Source organism: Stylophora pistillata, chromosome 7 (genome assembly GCF_964205215.1).
Source record: "Stylophora pistillata chromosome 7, jaStyPist1.2, whole genome shotgun sequence".
Lineage (NCBI taxonomy): Eukaryota > Metazoa > Cnidaria > Anthozoa > Scleractinia > Pocilloporidae > Stylophora > Stylophora pistillata.
The window spans coordinates 8,355,989-8,375,019 of record NC_142525.1 but is presented as its reverse complement, the minus strand read 5'-3'; the positions used below and the strand labels follow the sequence as shown (position 1 = coordinate 8,375,019).

Genomic DNA, 19,031 nt, shown 5'->3' with positions numbered 1-19,031 from the left:
ATTTTCGTTGGTGGGTGATTTTGGCGGCAGGAGAACAGAGGGAGGTTTTCGTCTATTTTTTCGTCAATAGTTACATCTTGGTTTTCGTCAGTGTGAGTGCCATGAATTGTTGGGAACACCCACGAATATTCGCAGTTCACGCAAAAGTGACCTTCCTGCCTACAAATACAGCATAATAAGGGGCTTGAACAATCATGGGCTTCGTGGCCAACACCTTCGCAATTGAAGCAAATTTTGTTTGTGCAAGCGTTGCTGAAATGGTCTGGACGATTGCATTTTTGGCAGGTTGGGTTCTGACCGTTGTATTTCATAAAAATCTGGTACTTCCCAAAACGAAGAAAGCTGGGGATGGGCTTAATGATACGGACTCTGTAATGTCGGAGACCGTTATAAATGTTGAGCGCGTACAAGTATTTTCCTCGGCGATAATGAATGACTTCACAGTAGGGCGTAAGGCGTTTAATTATTGCAAATTCAGACAGTTCGAAAGGAGCGTCGTAGATAATTAGGAAAGTGAGCGGTTTGTCGATGTCTTGAAGGGCGAAAGGTTCGGAATCAATGTTGAGAGTATTTAGGCGTAGGAACTGTTCTTTGGCGGCAATAGATTTGAAGGTGACCACAACTTCACCGTTCAGTTTACGTTGTAAACACTGAATGTCGGTCGGAGAGACATTACACTCGGCAAAAGCATCAAATACAGCATGGGCGCTTGTATTCTTCTTTGACATAAAGAAGACAGATTTGGGCCTTTGAGGCATGCTGTTTTCGGGAAACCGTATTTTTGGCGGTCTTGTTTCACTTGTAATATCAGAAGTGCGAGCAGCTCTTGAAGCGTATGAGTCGCCATTAACAGTTGAGCGGTCTTGAACATTTCGTTACCAATCCTAAACATCTCTTCCAATCCATCCACATTCATTGTTAAATCCCTCATCATACACAAAGCAAAAGTAGAAGAGAGGGCCCAGAGGGAAAACTACCTGAAAACTCTCGGATTCCGATTCACGCTTTGACTAGGCACTGGCGACAAAAGCACGAGCTTTTTACTGTTTCGGCCTTCTGGGCCTCATCAGCGCAGTTTTTTTTTTTATGTTTAAGGTGGACGGCCGGGCCCCGATGAAGGGAGGTGCAATCCCGCCGACCTACATGTCTAATCCCAACCCATTGGCTTACGTGCAATGCCTTAGGGAAGGGGACCACCAAAAACGAGGGTCACCAGACGCCAAACTCGCTGGGGAATCGAACCCCACCTCACTTAAAAATTAACACACACACACCCAGAAATTAAACACACCCGCTCAAAACTTAACTAATTTTTTCTTTTAGTTTTCTTATTAAGCCTAAGTTAGTTATATATTTTATTTTGGTTCTTTAGATTTTTTAAGTGACCGGTAAAGCCTAAAGGCAGTAGAAACTTCACGCTGTTCAAAAACATATCTCGGATCAGAGTACCAAACGGAAATATCTTTACCAGCAGGAGCAGGCAGGTGATGTAACACCGCAATCTCGGCCAAAAAAACGCGGTCCTCAGATGGAGAAGTGCGAAGCAGCGGGTCCTTTAAGAAAGCAGCGGAAAGTTCTGAAGGAGTAACAGCAATAGGCTTGGCTGCAGCAGCAGAATCAGTGGGTGGGGCCTGTTGGGTCCTCTTGACAGTGTTATTAGCAGAAGTGGGAGCTGGGGAGGCTGAACGCTTCCGAGAAGCAGAGCTCGTCTCTCCGACATCCATATCAGAAACAGGGTTAGCAAAACCCTGTGTTGCCGGTACACAATCATTTAGTGGTTCTTCACCCTCGTTTAAAGAGGTGAAGCGATCTTCACTCGCCTCAGTTGAGAGCGAGCAGGCTTCATCAGCACTGTCAGCGGGCGGCTCTTCAGGCATAGAGGATGGCTCGACATCGTCTGTGACGGTGGCCTTACAATCTCTAGCAAAATGACCTTGCTGTGAACACCTAAAACACTTGCCCTTGGAAGGGCAACTCGCAGCCTTATGGCCTATTTTACGGCACACAGTGCACTGCAGGGGTTGCCCCCTGTACCAAACCCTACAACGTATACCTCTAATACCAATGAAGGGTGGAATAACTTTCTGAACCACCATCTGAATAATTCTAGACCCAGTAAAAACCGAGGGTCTACCCGACCAAGACTGATGACGGACAGACTTGACGATGCCAAAAGCAGACAACGCAGTACGTATCGCTTCATTGGAGCCCTCAAAAGGGAACCCAGACAAAACCACAGTGGTAAGTTGAGGTGGGGGAGGAGGAGGTGTAACCACCCTACACTCCACCTCGCCTAACTTTTTATTTCCAACAACGATTAATCTTCGAAGATTTACCTCTGTTCCGTTTTAAATTGTCACGGAAAGTCAAATTGTAAGTGAATGCAAATATGTGTTTTGGAGTTGTCAGTCTGCTTGTTTGTTTTCTGTAATGGCGTGTGTAAATCGGTTTTTCTTCCACCGAAAAGCTGAAGTCAATGAGACTCTTTCTACCTAGACACAAGGAGATTTAATGCGACTTTTAGTCATCGAATTCCTGCGTTTCTGCCGTGAAATTTATGAAGAAAGTGTATTTTGAGATTTTGAACTGCTGCTAAATAAAATTATTTCTTTATTAGCCTAAATTTATAAAATCGTTTGTATCTGGCGCATGTCAAACCCATTTGTAGCTTAAAGGTCAAACAGGGATTGTCACTCACTGAATTGGCTCGCCATCAAGTCTTGTGATCGCCTTCGTATGAAATTGTTTTTTTGTTGTTGTTGTTGTTGTTGTTAAGTCAGCGTTTTACTATTCCGCGTTTTACTAGTCCGCGTTTTACTAGTCCGTGTTTTACTAGTCCTCGTTTTACTAGTCCGCGTTTTACTAGTCCGCGTTTTACTAGTCAGCGTTTTACTAGTCTGCGTTTTACTAGTCCGCGTTTTACTAGTCCTCGTTTTACTAGTCCACGTTTTACTAGTCCGCGTTTTACTAGTCCGCGCTTTACTAGTCTGCGTTTTACTAGTCCGTGTTTTACTAGTCCGCGTTTTACTAGTCCGCGTTTTACTAGTCCGTGTTTTACTAGTCAGCGTTTTACTAGTCCGCGTTTTACTAGTCCTCGTTTTACTAGTCCGCGCTTTACTAGTCCGCGTTGTACTAGTCCAGTCCAGTCCACGAAATACCATATGCCAAGGATTACCACTCAACAACCCATTCGAGTAGCGGAAGGGGGTGGAGCCGTACGTTTTCCTCAGAAAACTTCTTTACTTAAGTCTTGAACCTTAATTATTTTTTGTCGCATTGTTTTTATTTTTTGCGGATCCTGAGCGATTTGAATAGAAAAAAATTTTCTCTAAATAACAAAAATATGAAACGAAGAAAAAATTCGTCCAATTCAGGACGGCCATTACTATGACGCAAGACTTGGCACGACGTACAGATGTTCAGAGTATTTTTCATATTTGACGCACCAGCAATAGTTCTGGCAACCGAAGCGAGATTATGATTTTTTTTCTAGGAATATTTCAATTTTAAGCACTTTTGTAGCTAAATTTAAAATAAATTTCCCAGGGAAAGAGAGAGTACCCTGGGAGGGAGGTTGTACCGTTTACACTCGTCCCCAGGATCATCGCTTCAAAATGGTGAGCGGACGGTTTATAACTATCATAGTTAAGTGATAGTCAGGCGCGAAATGATTGACGACCTCCCAGACTTTGGACCAATCAAAGAAAAAAAAATACTCGCAAAAATGGGTCGCATAACTCGCATGGCTCGCACCGTGGCTCGCAGATTTTGCAGAGCCCCTTGAAAAGTAGACATGGCTTTCACAAACTCCCAATATCCGCCTTGATACACAATCAGCCATAACCAAAAACCAGTTTTCTATGTCATCCGATTATTTCTTACGCACAAAAAGGGAAAACCCCTTACGACAAGCAAAAATACAATTTGAAGGCGATAATCCCGACGCAACCACAGAAGCCACATGGAGAGTCCGTGCCGTTCCGTCTTTACCGTTATTCTCATGGCAAAAATTCATCGTTTGCAGAAGCAAAACTATCCTAAGAAGCCTCAGATGATTTATGGGACAATTCATCATCAGATGAAGTCGACATTCACGACTGACAACAAAACAGTCCTCAAAAAAGTAACATATGTGGTTCTCTGTGCAGCGAACAAAGAGAGTTGTAATAAAGCAAAGCATAGGTTTGTTCAGCCTTTGACGTCATGATGATGTTTTCTGCTGTACGATTGCGTGCTTGGCTGGAACATGTCTATGGAAATGTCGGAGGATTTTTGGATGACTTTGAAGCGGTGAACATTAGTCATCGAAGGTCAATTCGGGATATTTATTCATATCAAACACTTTGTGCAAGACGCGGGATGTTAATGGAAAAGATTAATTTAAGGTTTCAGCATTTCCGGAGCATGATGACCTCATGCCAGACAGCATTAAGCCAAAATGCCCGTGATACATTTAAGTCTGACATAAAAGTCGAGGGAAATACTCGCTTCGTATCTTTCGAAAAAGTTCGACACTCATCCAGTTTTTTTCGTTGTTGTTGTTCAGTGGCGAAGTGTATTGTAAACACCAATATGGGAAGTTCCTCGAGTGTCGTGAAGGGTAACCGAGGAATGAGCAAGGTAATTTCTGTGATCGGTGTTAATTTTCATGTGTAAGTAGTGATTTCTGCCTTTCTTCAAAAGTAATGCCCCAATACTCCAATGTTTTGTGTGCTAAATGCCATCTTTGAAGTGGAACTGTTTGAGCAAAGACTGATTCGTGATAGATTCGATCAGTACTTTCGAGTAAGTTTCTCCTTCTTATGCGGGATCCCGGAAGATATAGGAGAGGAAAGAAGAGTAAGCTTGCCGTCGGTTCTTATGAATTTAAATTCAGGTCGCTTTTGCATGAAAAAAATCACTTTACAACTGTAGTTATCGAGCGTTACGATTCGTTTACAATACTCACAAGGCACATTTATAGCACGTAAATATCACTTAGATTGGTAAACATGTTTCGCCCGAGTCTGAAGCAGCAACGGAAAAATGCAAGCTGTATGTTTATTATGTTATTGAGTTATCATTGTGCTTCCTGTTACTGTAATGTGGCTCTCGATCGGACTCTTATATGAACGCTATGGAATTACGAACAAGGAAGAGCAGCGCGGGCAAGACACCTCACTGTCAATCTCTCACTGCCTAACCCCTAATGTTGCAGCGATTTCTTTAACAACTCTTTTTACCTCTATTATTTTAGTATGCTGTAGTAGTTACAGTTTGTTTTTTTCGGGAAGGGTGACAGGCTGTCACTGCGTGACTACGAATGGTAAATACTTTAAGGCACGAAATCATGGTTAAGCGCATGCGTGGCGTGACAGCCTTCAGATTCAATTCGTCGGGTCAACGCTCGAGCAAACAATTTGAACTCGCTGTAAGATTTGGCCATCCTTCGATCTGACAGTGCTTTTTTAGTTGTTCGATCATCGAGCCATATATTAGCTAGTTTTTAAGCGCTAATTTTCAAGATTTTGCGGAAAAAATTGAAAGTAAGAGTAAAGACAGATCGGTACGGACTCCCCGTCTGGCTTTTGTGGTCGCGTCGCATTATCAAATTTCTGACAGCCGAATTAGCGTGCTTTCGAAGGGTCTCAAATTCATCCTAACACCCGTGACAAATAAATGTACAATCAGGCCAACTCTTGCGAGATCTGTTCGTACGATGAATGCGCCTCCATTATACCTTTCACGGACAAAAAAAAAAGAACAAAATCAGTTTCATATCAAACTGGATGCCACCGGTTAAACCTTTACTACCCTTGAGAGCTATTTTGAAAATGTCATAACTCAACTTTCAAAGATTGCTGGCCATAAACAATTTGTAACACAATAAGATCTCAGTTCTAGAAGAGTTGAAATACAACTCTGCTTTAAACCCTCTAAAAAGCAACACAACAACAGTCATCATGAATAAGACAGAAAAAAAAGGAAGAGGCCAAAGTGTAAGGGAAGGTACGTTTTTTATTGGCGGGGGGGGGGTTGGGCCGGGGCTTCGGAGGGGAGGGTCATTAGTAAATATTTTATAAATTGGGGAGGGTCAAACCTGTTTGATACGCAGCCGGGGAAGGGTCATAGTTTTTTTTTTCAGCAAGGAAAAAACTACTCCATGTCGGTTAGTTAACTTTTAATTATTTGTTACCAAACACGCGAAGTGTACAGAAACCTAAACTGACTTATATATATAAGCAAAGCTACCAGTCTAAATCAATCTACATCATTTTAAACATATGTCGAAATATTGTGTCAAAAATCTATCTTGTCCCAACTAACGTAATTGTCTCTCTCGACCCGTGCCCGCTTTCGTCCATATTTTGACGTCGGTAATGTTTCCGCGCGGGGCTCTGGTTTAAAATTAGTATCCGGTGACAATTCGTTGCTTGAGCTACTCGGGCTTGAACCGACAACTCGATCTACCACATCACTTTGCGAGTCAGTTTCCACCTCGGAAAGTGACGAGGTCACTTGTTGTTGTACATTTCTGAGTGGGGGCTTCCGAGGTTGTTGACGCCCCATTAAATTGTACAGCAAGCTACTAATGTGCGCTTTTATCATTGTGACTTTTTCAGCTTTCTTCCCGTTGAAGGTGATATTGTGATGGGAAAAGTACAAGGATAGTTCGTCCACCCTCAACGACGACAGCTTATCGGAGTTGTACAGTCCAACCCAGTCAATGTCATTGTACTCCCGGTTCAGCCGTTCCATTCGCTCCAGTTTCAGTCTCCTCTTTCTTCTTCTCCTTGCGCATTTTTATCTGGGCATGGTGCTCAATGTAATCCGCTACAAGCTTTTGGGGGACAATTTATTTATCTGAAAACCTTCTAATAGCCTCACTGTCCCCACTGACTATTTCACTTTCCTCAAACAATCGCTTAATCTGAACTCGAGGCTGGAAGTCATCCGGCTCACGGCCATCGGTGGGAGTTGCACTCCAAGAGAGATAATGGAAGTTTGGTAGCTTGCCATAGTCGGGATATGATCGTCGAGTTGGAAGTGGAGCACCGGTAGTCTCATCCCTCTCGCAAAATTTAGATAGTTTACCACTTCTCTCTTTACACGACATTCGTCTATACTCAATATAAAGCTCACCTTTCTCACAAAATTCTATTTGAGAACTCAGTACATTCGCCCTTTGGGTTCGGGAACCACCCCAGATCTTCATCTTTCCACTTCTCTGGACTTGTACTTTCACTTGTTCCCGCACCCGATGTGCCACCAGCGCCACGCAATTAACTGCTTTGTGCGCAGACACGGTTATGTGAGCAACACTTCCGGTCAGTTATTTTCACTTCCGGTTGTTTTTGTCTTGGAGGAATTGAGGGGGAGGGTCAGATCCTTTTTGTTTAGGCATTTATGAGGGGTCATGCATTAATCTAATCTGGAAAGTGGGTAGTCTTCCTCGCAGCCGTTTTTTTTGGGATGTCACGCAACGCTCCCCCAAAAGAACGGCTGCTGACAACCGAACTACATCCCTTTCTCCGAATTGGCCAATCACAGCTCGGGTTCCATTTTCAGGAACCTTTTCGCGCCAGACTCACCTTTTGAGACTCGTCCAATCAGATATCGTTTTCTATCGCGATCCTCATGTGGAAAACACAAGACAAATGGTGGTGCTTGAAGGAGCTTTTCGCAAAGCGTCGTCAAAGTTCAAAATTTTCGAGTTTAAAGCTCACCAGAAGCTTGCAATTAAAAAAGTTTTAGTCGAGAAAGAAGATGTTTTTGTTAAGTTGCCTACAGGATCCGGGAAATCGTTAATATATCAAGCACTCCCGCTCGTGTTTGAACATGTTACCGATGAAAGTGGTCATATCATTGTTATTGTTGTTGCGTTGTACCAACGTGCGGAAACACTCGATAATTCGGGCCGATTTCCTGTACCGGTGATAAGAAGCCACGAACATAACTAATCGGGTTCGCTCCAGCTATCAGCGGACTGGCAAATGAAGAAGTAAAATTAGTGTAGGAGACGTTGGCCGACCTAAATTGCAGTGTTCTCGAGTCTTTGCCCGGTTTGTTGACGGCAAGCACGCGCTTTTTTCCTCCTGATCTCCATGTGTAGGTCGAAGCAAGCGTTTAGCCCTTGGCCTAGATTGAAAGGCGTCTTGTATTTCCTTTCGATTATTGATGTAACTTACTGTTTCTTATATATTCTGACTTTTATAATCTGTAGTAACCTCTTGAAATAGTGCGAATAAAGAGTTTCAGTTCAGTTTTTAGCTTCTTCTACTTTCTTCAGTTGCTCGCTGAAACTTTAATAACCGCTCAAACAATCTAGCGTTCGTGTCGTTGGCGTAGCAGTTCACGTCTATGTTAAGCGTAGATTCTATAATTTCAACGAAATTGTGAGAAGGTTTCCCAAAAATATATACTCTATATTTACCAGGGCACAACGATGAACATGTGAAACATTTCGAGCTCTCATTGACAAAATTCTTCAGTGTTTCTCCCAACATCCACATTTTCGCGTGAAACGTTACGTCATTCAGATTTTCTGGTATGTGATTGGTCTGTTCAATAGACCGCGACCAAACCGCAAGGACAATGAGAAAGGAATTTAGTCCGGTTGTCAGCAGCCGTTCTTTTGGGGGAGCGTTGCGTGACATCCAAAAAAACGGCTGCGAGGGAGACTAGAAAGTGGGAGGCCACGACTTTTTTGGCAAAAAATTTCTAAAATACCCCGCCGTCCCCCCTTCCCCAATAAAAAACGTACCTTTCCTAACTCGACAACGGAGTTTTCTATAAACCTTTCAAAGCACCGACGATAAAAGACACAGGAAAGGGTTAATGAAATTATTTGACCAAGTGCGTCGGGGAAAACACATCGATGACATGCCTAAGAAATGGCTTTCACAACTTCCCAATCCACCTGGATATTCAACCAGCCCTTGCTGAAAACAATTTTTATAGAACATCCGATCATCTCTTACCATAAGAGGAAATCGCTTACGACACGCTTGTGAGAGCAAAGATACAATTGGAAGGCGACAAAGCGACGCGACCATAAAAGCCCCCAAGGGATTCCTTCCCGGTCTGTTTTTACCTTTATTCTCTGATTGGCTGATAAACGATGAAGCCAGGTCATCTCTCATTAGTGCGTGCGAGGATAGCATTAAGACAAAATGGCCTTTGCATGCCACTCTGCACAGGACCTCTGTGAAAGCAGCATCACTGCTGTACGCGACAGTGCGATCGTCCAGCTGTGAATTCCAAATTTTAGCTCTCAAGCTTCGACACATAGAGAATTGTGGAATTCAAGGACTGATTCTTTAAGAAAATGCTGCTGGAATCCAAAGTTTCAACAGGACATTAAGCGCGAAACATGGCTTATTTGGATTTATTTGCTGGAGTTATCATTAAGTTCACCAGTTTTTACAGCGAGGAATGTCTGAAATTTCGCATAAACCCAATTTTTGACGAATAAGCTGCATTTATGACGAGATCTGCTGTAGCGGTTCGATTTCGGAGTAGGCGAAAAAAAGCGCAAATGCTCGTACATGTGCTGATTCAAACGCTCATAACTTTTGAAAAGTCGAAAGAGTACAGGGGTTTTGCATGTATTTACCTATAAAGGTCTAAACTTAACGGCCGTGTAAGACAGAGTTGTCAATCGGTTCCCAAATCCCAAAACTTAAGTCTAAATCAAGGTTATTTACGGCCATCGCCCGATGGCGATTTATAGTGGTCAGAATATGCTAAAACTATCGAGAGGGAAATTCAAACTTTCTTGGCAAACTAGAAAGGTTTTTCAGCAGTCTGATATAGATTTCGTGGCTTAACTATGTGAATCAAATTTATTACAATGTTACAAAAGATGCCTGTTTTCAATTTTCGAGACGTTACGACGGTCCTTACTGATTGGGGAAATACTGACGATATGGCTCCCACAGCAATCAGAAAACTCGAATCAAACCAAATCTAATTTAGTTCTTTGCCAAATTGGAAATAGAACAGTTGAGAAGTATGCAGTACGTCAAAGTTAAGCAGGTAAAGAAGTTATTAAACTCGGGCCAAAGTTTGGATCATTTGTAACTTTCGATTGTTCCCGTTATCTTGTCTTGGACAGCAATTCTTAGGAGTGGACACAATATACATTCCAGAAATTACTGCTCCACAACTTGGCAAAATCCTGTTGCGAAAGTGTGGAAATGAAGGTCGCCATCCTTACCTCACTGAAACAGAGAAGGTGACCCTTAAATTCCTGCGAGCAGCAATCGACTTCATTCCTTTAGCCCTAGAAGTTGGAGGAGACTTAGCGAACGCCTCCTTCTTCTTCGCTCATCCTGGAAATGACTTCGCTATAAAAGCTGGAAAAGAAAACTGGGAGTTTTACTTTTCTCAGCTTGCCGATGGAACCATTCAAGGTCGTTGCGTACGTAGGCCAACACTTAACTACATTTGGGACGAATTCAAGAAGGTTATCAGCCGATATGTCGGTACTGCACTTTTAGCCTTAACAGCCTCATGATTTCTCTTAACAAAGAAAAAGACATTCTGGGATAGTCAACTAGTTTTAAACTGAGAGCATCACTTATTTGTTCATAAAGATGTGATGTCTCAGCCTTAGTTTGAGTATTTTACATGAAGATGGAAATGCGTGACTGAGTTTACACATGTAAATAACGCTGGAATCATATTCCCTTGAAGTTATGCCCTTCATGGTGAGCTTTTTTCACATCAAAATCGTCTGCCTCCTGTATGAATTTTGGCTACATTACGTCTAGTTTGATTGTTTGCTTCTTCGTTATGGCTGATATTCTGTCACACAATGCTATATGTATAGTACATTGCAGGATTGCCGTTTTGTCAAAAAACATGCCATCAATTTATTGGACGTCATTAAATTCATTTTCTCAAATAAATTCTTACGTCACATATTTCTGTTTTGTCACTATTACTTAATTTGTGACATCTTGTCATAAAGAAGTGCTGGGCCATAAGTAATTTTCGCTTTGCATATTCTAGGAACATTTTAAAAAATTTCAGCCGAACTTTCGGTGGACATATGACTGGTTGTCTACAGCTACTGTGTGGGGGTCTCGAAAGTGTCACCTTCATTTTATAACACATAAATATGTAACGTTTGCCTTCATAACAATAAACAGTTAAATTTTAGGCTGTTGAACAACTGAACGTTCTTTAGAGGATCACGTGGTTTTCGTTGGAAACAGTAGGGGGTCTGTCGTTGCCAAAAGAATAAAGAGGGGGACGGGAACTATAGAAAATTGACTGCTAATGAGGTGGGGTCCCTAAAATACTACAAAGCCTTATGGGGACGATCAGGTAAATAAAATTGTGACACAACCCCCGCCCCTCCCTCCCCCCCGGCAATAATAATAAAGGGTCCCTTAATATTAAAGATCTGCACGTTTTGACAGGCAACATAAGAAAAAAAAAACAACAACAAAAATTGCACTAAACACTAAAACCAATGGAGACCCTTAAATACAAGTAACCGTCTAGAATATATAAGATGTGATTGTCCTTACGACTTTGGAGTGAGGAGTGATGTTAGTAACATACTAAATTGATGGGATCCAAGTCTTAGCAGCAAAATAACGAAATGACTCAAGACCATGCTTGGTACTGTTAATCTTAGGTAAGGAAAGCATGTTAGTGCCTCTCAAATTGTAATCAGTCCTCCTTGGTTTAACTAAGTCAGCAGTAGGTCTGGGAGCCTTATTTAGAAAGCAGTTATTGATCGTTACTGAGCAACATGTCTTAAAACCTACGACTCTTCAATGTCGTATGCAAGCCCTTATTACCATCGAACAAGTCTTCATATGAAATACCCTTATCTTTATATACATATCTAAACGCACGTTGATTTACCCTTTCCAATTTCTTTGTATTCCTTTCCCCACAGTGATGCCATTTCCGGCTACAATGATTGAAGTGAGGTAAAATAAATGCGCGATAAAGTGCTTCCTTGGTTTTAAGAGGCAGGATATTTTTGAGCCTATTTAAAGCATTAACCTGATCCGCCACCTCTCGACAGATTGATGTAACATGAGCATCAAATTTCAGCTTGTCATCCAATGTTACACCTAATAATTTCATCTCACTGGAAATAGGTATTCGCCTTCCAGCGCATTCTAACTGGAAATCACAATCAGTGTTTCCTAACACCAAACCCTGATATTTTCCTGGATTTGCTACCATCCCATTCTGTCGAAATCATTGTGTTGTACTGGCTAAGTCTCGGTTTATACCATCCTTGCAATGCTCGGGGATCATGGTGTGATAAATAGAGTTTAGCGTCGTCTGCATAACTAAGAAGTCTACAATTCTCAACCGCGAATATAAGGTAATTCATAAAGATGTTAAACAATAGCGGTCCTAGTAATGACCCTTGTGGTACTCCGGTAGACACAACCATCCACGTGGAGAAAGTATTCCCCGCCTTAACCCGTTGATATCGGGAAGATAAATAACTCCGTAAGAGTGAAACGGAATTTTTTTCAAGTCCATAAAAATTAAGTTTCTCAGGGAGCAGATCGTGGGGTAGGCAATCAAACGCCTTGCTAAGGTAGATCACTACCGTTCCAATAATGTTGTGCTTGTCAAGTTCAGCTCTCCAGTCCTCTGTTAAGGCTAAAAGAGCCGTGGGACAACTTTGAATTTTGCGATAAGCAAACAAATAGTCATTGTTCATCTTGGAGACATATTTGCTGTGAACTTAGTGAAAATCAGCTCATAGATGTAGGATATATTGAGATAACAAGTGAGGTGTAGTTTATTGAAAGTTAATATGAAGCGTTTAAGTCGGAAAGAGAAGTACAGGAAACGTATTATTTGTTTTTTGAGTCATATTATCTTATTTTCCTGTTAAGGTCGATGGCTACTGTTCTTTTTACAAGTCAAAAAATTATAGTGGAAAAAGTGGAAATCGAAGTTCGGTTGAATTTCATGATTGCAATACTGAGGAATTTTTGCACTCTAAATACCATAATAACATAGCTAGCAGAGCTGCGCAATAAAATTCAGTATACGTAAGCGTGCTCAAAATCCCGACAGTGCACGCTGATAGCGTCAACAAATCACTTCGCCAAAATTTCTTTTTTCGCGCGAGCGGCCGTTGTTAGCGCGGGGAAAAATTATTCATTTTGTGACAATAGTGGATACAAACAGAGACTCGGTCCACCAGTCACAAAATGAACACAATTTTCCGACCTTTTCCCTTGGACTAGAGTTCTTAAATGAGGCAGAAAAAGAGAAAAATAATGGAAGAGGAGACTCGGCATCAGTGCCGTCACGATTGGCTTCACTGTCCGAGGGTGAAATGCAACAAATTTTGACAAAAAGACACTCTGGTGAAACCAAGCAAATGACAAACTCTTTCGCTCCGACGAAGGGCTAACGCTCGAAACGTCAGCTTTTGTAATCGTTACGGTGGCCAATTTACCACTTCAACTTTGTTGATATATCCAAGTTATTTTGTCACCCCCACCGACGGAGCCCCAAACAGTTTCTTTGAACTATCAGCCTTTATTCAAATGACAAACTCGTCTGTTTCAACCTTCAAAGGTAAAGAACGTTGTATTTAAACTGCGGTAAAATAAAACTCGGCGGAGCTTTCAACAGAAAAGTTGAAATATAAAACCAATTCCTGTTTTGCTTAATATTTCGCTTACCGCGAGCAATCTATTCTGATATTGTTGTCCGTTTTTCGCGTCGGATTTGATGCAAAATTCCCCCGGCTATGTTATAAAACAATTAGTTCATGCTTTTAGCTGTGCACTATCGAGTTATGGAGGGCGTGGAAAGTTTAGAGAGCACTCAAAAAGCTTGAGTTGCCCTCCGCTATTCCCTCGGGTAACTCTTACGCTTCTTTCGTGCTCTCCAAACTTCCCACAAGCTCCATAACTCGATAGTGCACGCTAAAGCATGAACCAATTGTTAAGTGAAAAAAATTTTCTAAGAGAAAAAAATAATGCTATTAAAGAGACCTTAAATCACCTCAGATTGGATTCTACTAAAACCAAGAAATGAAATCAAGGGCAACGAACGAGGAACAGGGAACCTGAGTCTGGAACCGAAAGAACAGCGGTTATCAGCTTAACGATTTAAAATGGCCGATGAAAACACGGAGAAAGAGTTTGAGCACCAGTTTAAGTAGGAGCTCTTCGAACTCAGTAATCCCAATGGATGACAAACTATGATCTTATTGGAAGAGTTTTGCTTATCTTTAATGTGAAAATTCTGTTTTATTCTGATATAAATTGGAGATGCAAAATTTGTCAGGTCTTCGAAGAAGTGAGTGTCACGGAAACATTACTGAAAAAAAAAATAGTTTCAGTAACATCGATCCATTCAGATAAAGTTACTCTAGAAAGCCCCGGTAAGGCTCTAAGGGACCTTGAACCAATGGATAACATTGTGCCACCAAAACGACAAACAGTATATGATAGTTTGTCCCAAACAGACTTCAACCAAAGTTTGCGAACGCGCTACGTAGCTATTCAGTCTTTGAGCTTTGTAAATAAGATGCTAATAAAATTTTTAAATCAAATTTAGCTCTCTTCCCAAGTGCTTGTCATAGATCTTTCCTCAGAATCGTTTATGCTCAACAAGGGTGGATCGCCACTTGCCTGACTTAGTTTTATTCTCTTTCTGGTCGCACAACGCTTATCGAAAGTCTGTGTTCAAATTTCACTAGTAACCGTTGCAAAAGAAAACGAAACGCACTCACATGGAGGACTTTGCACTGCAGACTTTCAAAGCTCCTCTCCTATAGAAGTGGCCGGCTCCACTTTCCTCTCGACGGTTCAGCAATTTCTGTAATCGACGATCAGTTCATCATTAAGTATCTTCCTTGCTTCTACTTTGATCAGTTATTCAAACCCAGCTGATGTTAGATCACTTATGCCATGGTTATTTTGGGCTTAAGGCTTTTTTGTCATAGCTTCGGGCACAATGCCAGGAAGATAGGAAAAGAAAAAGAAAAAAGACAAAGCAAAACAGAAACAAATATTCAGTGCTTATTTCCAAAAGCTATTGAACGGGTCCAACAGTCGGTAGAATCCACTGGACCAATGAGAGCACGTAAGAGTGCGTGAAAGGGACTGAGGCACCCCTCTCCGCCTTTGGCACCCCTGCCTCTCGTTTTCCGTCACGTTTGTTGGCGCCAGTTTTCTGTACCTATGACAGAGCTACGCGGGCAAATGAAAGCCTTTACACAATAGAAAATTGTATAAACCACTATCTTCGTAGCATAGTTAAAATTTTTATTCTGTGTTGTCAGATCGCTTACATTTTCATTTATTTTAACACTAAGTACCCAGTACGCTTAAAGTTACCCCTTAACATAGCTAAACTAAACTTTTGTCACCTTAATTAGACTGGCCACTTATTTTTAACACGGTGTCGTTCCGGAGCGGAATCATTACTTTGGATAACACGGCAATGGCATGACAATCGCGGTTTTCCCTTTGACCCCATAAATGAAGTCGTTCCATTTGTATACATTCCCATTCCCTGCAAGGCAAGACTTTGAGAGCTTCCAGATCTTTGCTGAAGATAGTACATACGACCACACATTCACATCGGTCAGATACCCTTGGAAGGACTGATAACTTGCAAATCTTCCTCCGGGTGAATCTTGGTCTTGTCCTAGAACCAGAGAACCTCCTCCCTTAATTGTATAACCCTTTTTAAGGCCATTCAGATCGTGGGTGCGGAGTCTTCCATCTTTGTAAAACCTCACGGCACCATCATGGCTTCGCCACGTGAAGCAGATGTGATGCCATCTTCCATCATTAGCCGACCCGTGCACTCTCCTGTCAGAAACACAGTGATGATATAATTCAGAACTGCTCTCGCGACCTAAGATTACAAAATTTAGTCATATATGTCATATATATTTGACATTAATGCATTTAATTAGCGACTGAGGCATGTAGCGGCTCGGTTGAGTTTGTCAAGGTAGCTCACCTACTCTTGTCGCCTATGAAAAGGCGGAAGCCTCCGTAGTTATAAATCAGGAGCTCATTATCCCCTCCAGCCACATTGTAGCTGAATGGAGTACCCAAATTTGAAGCTTTGGTTTTCATCCAGAAGCATATGGTGAACCTCGTCAAACTGGGCATACCCCAGATATTAGCGTAAGTACCAACATCTTTGTTTGGGAAGTAAAGAGCGTAATCTGTTTGAAAAGTAAAAATAAAAAAGAGCTAATGGTGTTTTGAATGAAATTTACGTGAATGATGAAGAAAGTGGTACTTCTCAACAATCAACTTCTCTTTTCCCTCTTCGCTACGAAAAACAATTGTAACAAACTTTACCGAAAAAAAAAATTATAATAAAACAATAAATGTAATCGTTTTAGGACCTTTCGCAATAAAGAGCTTTCCTACGCCCCCTGATCAACGTGGTATCCTTCAATTTAAACAAAGTTCATGTTTTCGAATCAAGCTCTAGTTACTCTTTTCATAGAAATTTGTTATGCCAAGTTGTGATGAGGAGTACGATGTGTGTACCCCTCCCTCCCTCCCCCTACCCCTTACCCCCTATCTCTCCTACCTCCTACCCCCTATCTCTCCTACCCTCTCTACTCTTACTGAAGAGTGAAAACCTAGCATGTTATCATGTTTCACTCCCCTACTCTACTTTGTCCGCCTGAGGCTTGGGTTCTAGTTTAAACAGTTGGAGACTCCTGCCCAATCAGAGTCTTCCCCGTTTTCCAGACCTAGCCAAAACATTACCATTATTTTTTCCTGCACGTGGCAAAATGAAGTTTTTATTTATTGCCCCCTATAGTAGCCTATTTGGGAACTATCCAAATCTTGATTTTCCGTTTATTTAATTCTTACATACAGCAACTTTTTTTTTATTATTCCTAGCCACTTTTCCCGATGGCATCTCAGTCCTTGTTCGTTAACTCTACTCTCAACACGATAGAGTGATTATTTTTATATCAACAGTGGTTTTTGCAAATATCATTCAACATAAGATGTTCTTTATTTTGCTTGGTTAACCTTAAAGTGCTGCAAAACCCGTTCTTGAAATATTCTATCATAGGGAAATTTGACTTACCTTTGACAAAGGAGCCAGTGACGTATCCTCTGAAAGAGGATACGAGACATAAACAGACAAATAAGGGCAGACAAATCATGATTTTCCTTTTGATCTGGTCACGATAAGAGACCTGTGGACAAGTAACACAGTTGCTTACTCTGTCAATGCTATGAAACATGTTGTTAAGATTAACTTTTCACCGGATAAAAGCTATTCTCGAGATGTCTATATGTGACTATGTTTAGCGTATGCAACAGATTTGCATTTTTGACATTGATCAAAAAATGTAACATATTGCACTTATCAACGAGAAACTGAAACAGACACAACATATTCCTAAATTATAGAATTATAGACTTAATCTTCGCACAAATACTGCGAATAAATAGAGTAAATTACGTGGCTGGCGAAACTATCCAAGAGAGTGCATTTTAATTGAGATCAGGCGTCTGTGGTGAGCCGTACGGCTTTTATTGCTTAGCGAGAGAAGAAAAATATGGCCCGCCCAAAAAGGCAGTGTGGCCGATTTTCCATAACTTCGAGTCTCGCCCATGAGACACATCTTTCAAAGGGAAAATATTGTACCCGTACAATAGCCTTAGAGGGTGTGTAATCGTTTCCCTAAACAGTCGTAAATAACGAAAACGTGACAGAATTCAGTAACTATTTTGATTGAATTTCTTAAAAACATATTCCACTCGAGCCGGGATCGAGGACTATAGGATATCACCAGAACTATGGTCGTTAGAAATATCTGTGCAATCATGATAAAAAGATCCCTTTGTTTTTATCTATAGTCAATGAAAATTTCGCGGCGCTACTTTAAATAATTACTTCTCGTTTTCCTTACAAATTGCACATAGTCTGTGCTCACCTGAGTGTAAGGCCAAGATATAAGCGAGAAATAAAAGCACTTTATCTTGTCAGTATGACTAAGAGAGTTCCAACAAGAGATTCAGCGTAAGTAAAGGAAAGCCTTTACAGCCATATCAATCTAATTAATTTATCATTAGTCAGACAAGAAAATTCAGAACGGCCAACGTGTTTATAATGACTTGATTCGTGACATTGTGATCTTCCAATGTTTCATTATTCATCTGCATATGAAGCACTCTTACTTAAAAATGCTTGCGACTTAGACAAGACCCAGATCTAAGGTTGGAATATCTTTGGTCGTGAAAGACTTGAGCCCGGTGAATTTTTACGACTAGCCCGGTTAGCTTAGCCCGGTTAGCTTAGCCCGGTTAGCTTAGCCCGGTTAGCTTAGCCCGGTTAGCTTAGCCCCGTTAGCTTAGCCCCGTTAGCTTAGCCCGGTTAATTTCTACGACTGACTCATTTAGCCTTAGGTGATGCTCATTTAGACTATTGACAAAGTGATGTCTACAATATACAAAATAAAACAAAAGTAGTACTTCAGCATGCAAATTTGAGTTTGCAATCTTGTTTATTTACTGATTACGTCTCTCAGTTTAACGCAAGCAATTTTTTGAAAGTTGTGGTGTATTCAGAATAAATTCGTTTCATCAACTGAGTTGGTAAAGTAAACTGGCCACATTAAGAAGTTTTTTTTTTTTTTTTTTAGATCTGAAAAGATTACGTTTCGAGTGGTCGCTCTTGCTCCAGCTGACAAAAGGCCAGCCGAATAAATACGGTCTCTGAAATTGAGAATGATGATCACGTCTCTGGGTCAAGCGCAATCAAGCTGTGGTTAGCTAAACTTGACTATACTCAGAATAACAATATAAACTTGACATTAGTAGGGATAAATTTTGTCTTTCTAGATGAACAACTTTGTGAGGACTCGTCGATACATTTCAATGAATTAATTTGCATTTTTCAGTCTTAGAAGTAATACCTTTAACTAAGTAGCTTACGAGCTGGAGCGAAAATTGGATTGCATGAGAGGCACTACGAATTAAAAAAAATTTGAAGACAAATTTCAAGGCCTAGAACGCAGTACTAGTTAACTACATCACCGGCGCTTA

General features: G+C 41.1%; 2 protein-coding genes and 1 pseudogene across 3 annotated transcripts; 1 reads left to right on the top strand and 2 right to left on the bottom strand.

Moving 5' to 3' along the window:
- Window positions 1–3,668: 3,668 nt before the first annotated feature.
- Window positions 3,669–10,907, top strand: LOC148726485 (uncharacterized). Of its 2 annotated transcripts, none has more exons than XR_015990154.1 (2): window positions 3,669–4,620; window positions 6,603–8,242. XR_015990154.1 is itself a non-coding variant. In XM_088729068.1 (2 exons), exons 1-2 carry the CDS (start codon window positions 4,204–4,206, stop codon window positions 10,496–10,498), a joined length of 819 nt encoding a protein of 272 aa, XP_088585194.1. In that variant the 5' UTR covers window positions 3,739–4,203; the 3' UTR covers window positions 10,499–10,907. The 2 variants fall into 2 exon arrangements, 1 of the variants encoding a protein (XP_088585194.1); XM_088729068.1 differs by lacking the exon at window positions 6,603–8,242 and adding an exon at window positions 10,097–10,907 and having other exon boundaries at window positions 3,739–4,620.
- On the bottom strand, window positions 6,251–7,047 carry LOC148726486 (uncharacterized; annotated as a pseudogene).
- Window positions 10,908–15,236: 4,329 nt separating the features above from the next.
- Window positions 15,237–18,073, bottom strand: LOC111344285 (neuronal pentraxin-2). Its single transcript, XM_088729086.1, has 4 exons — window positions 17,921–18,073; window positions 17,065–17,176; window positions 15,964–16,174; window positions 15,237–15,809 (listed from the first exon to the last, which is right to left on the bottom strand). Exons 2-4 carry the CDS (start codon window positions 17,141–17,143, stop codon window positions 15,416–15,418), a joined length of 684 nt encoding a protein of 227 aa, XP_088585212.1. The 5' UTR covers window positions 17,144–17,176; window positions 17,921–18,073; the 3' UTR covers window positions 15,237–15,415.
- Window positions 18,074–19,031: the final 958 nt, after the last annotated feature.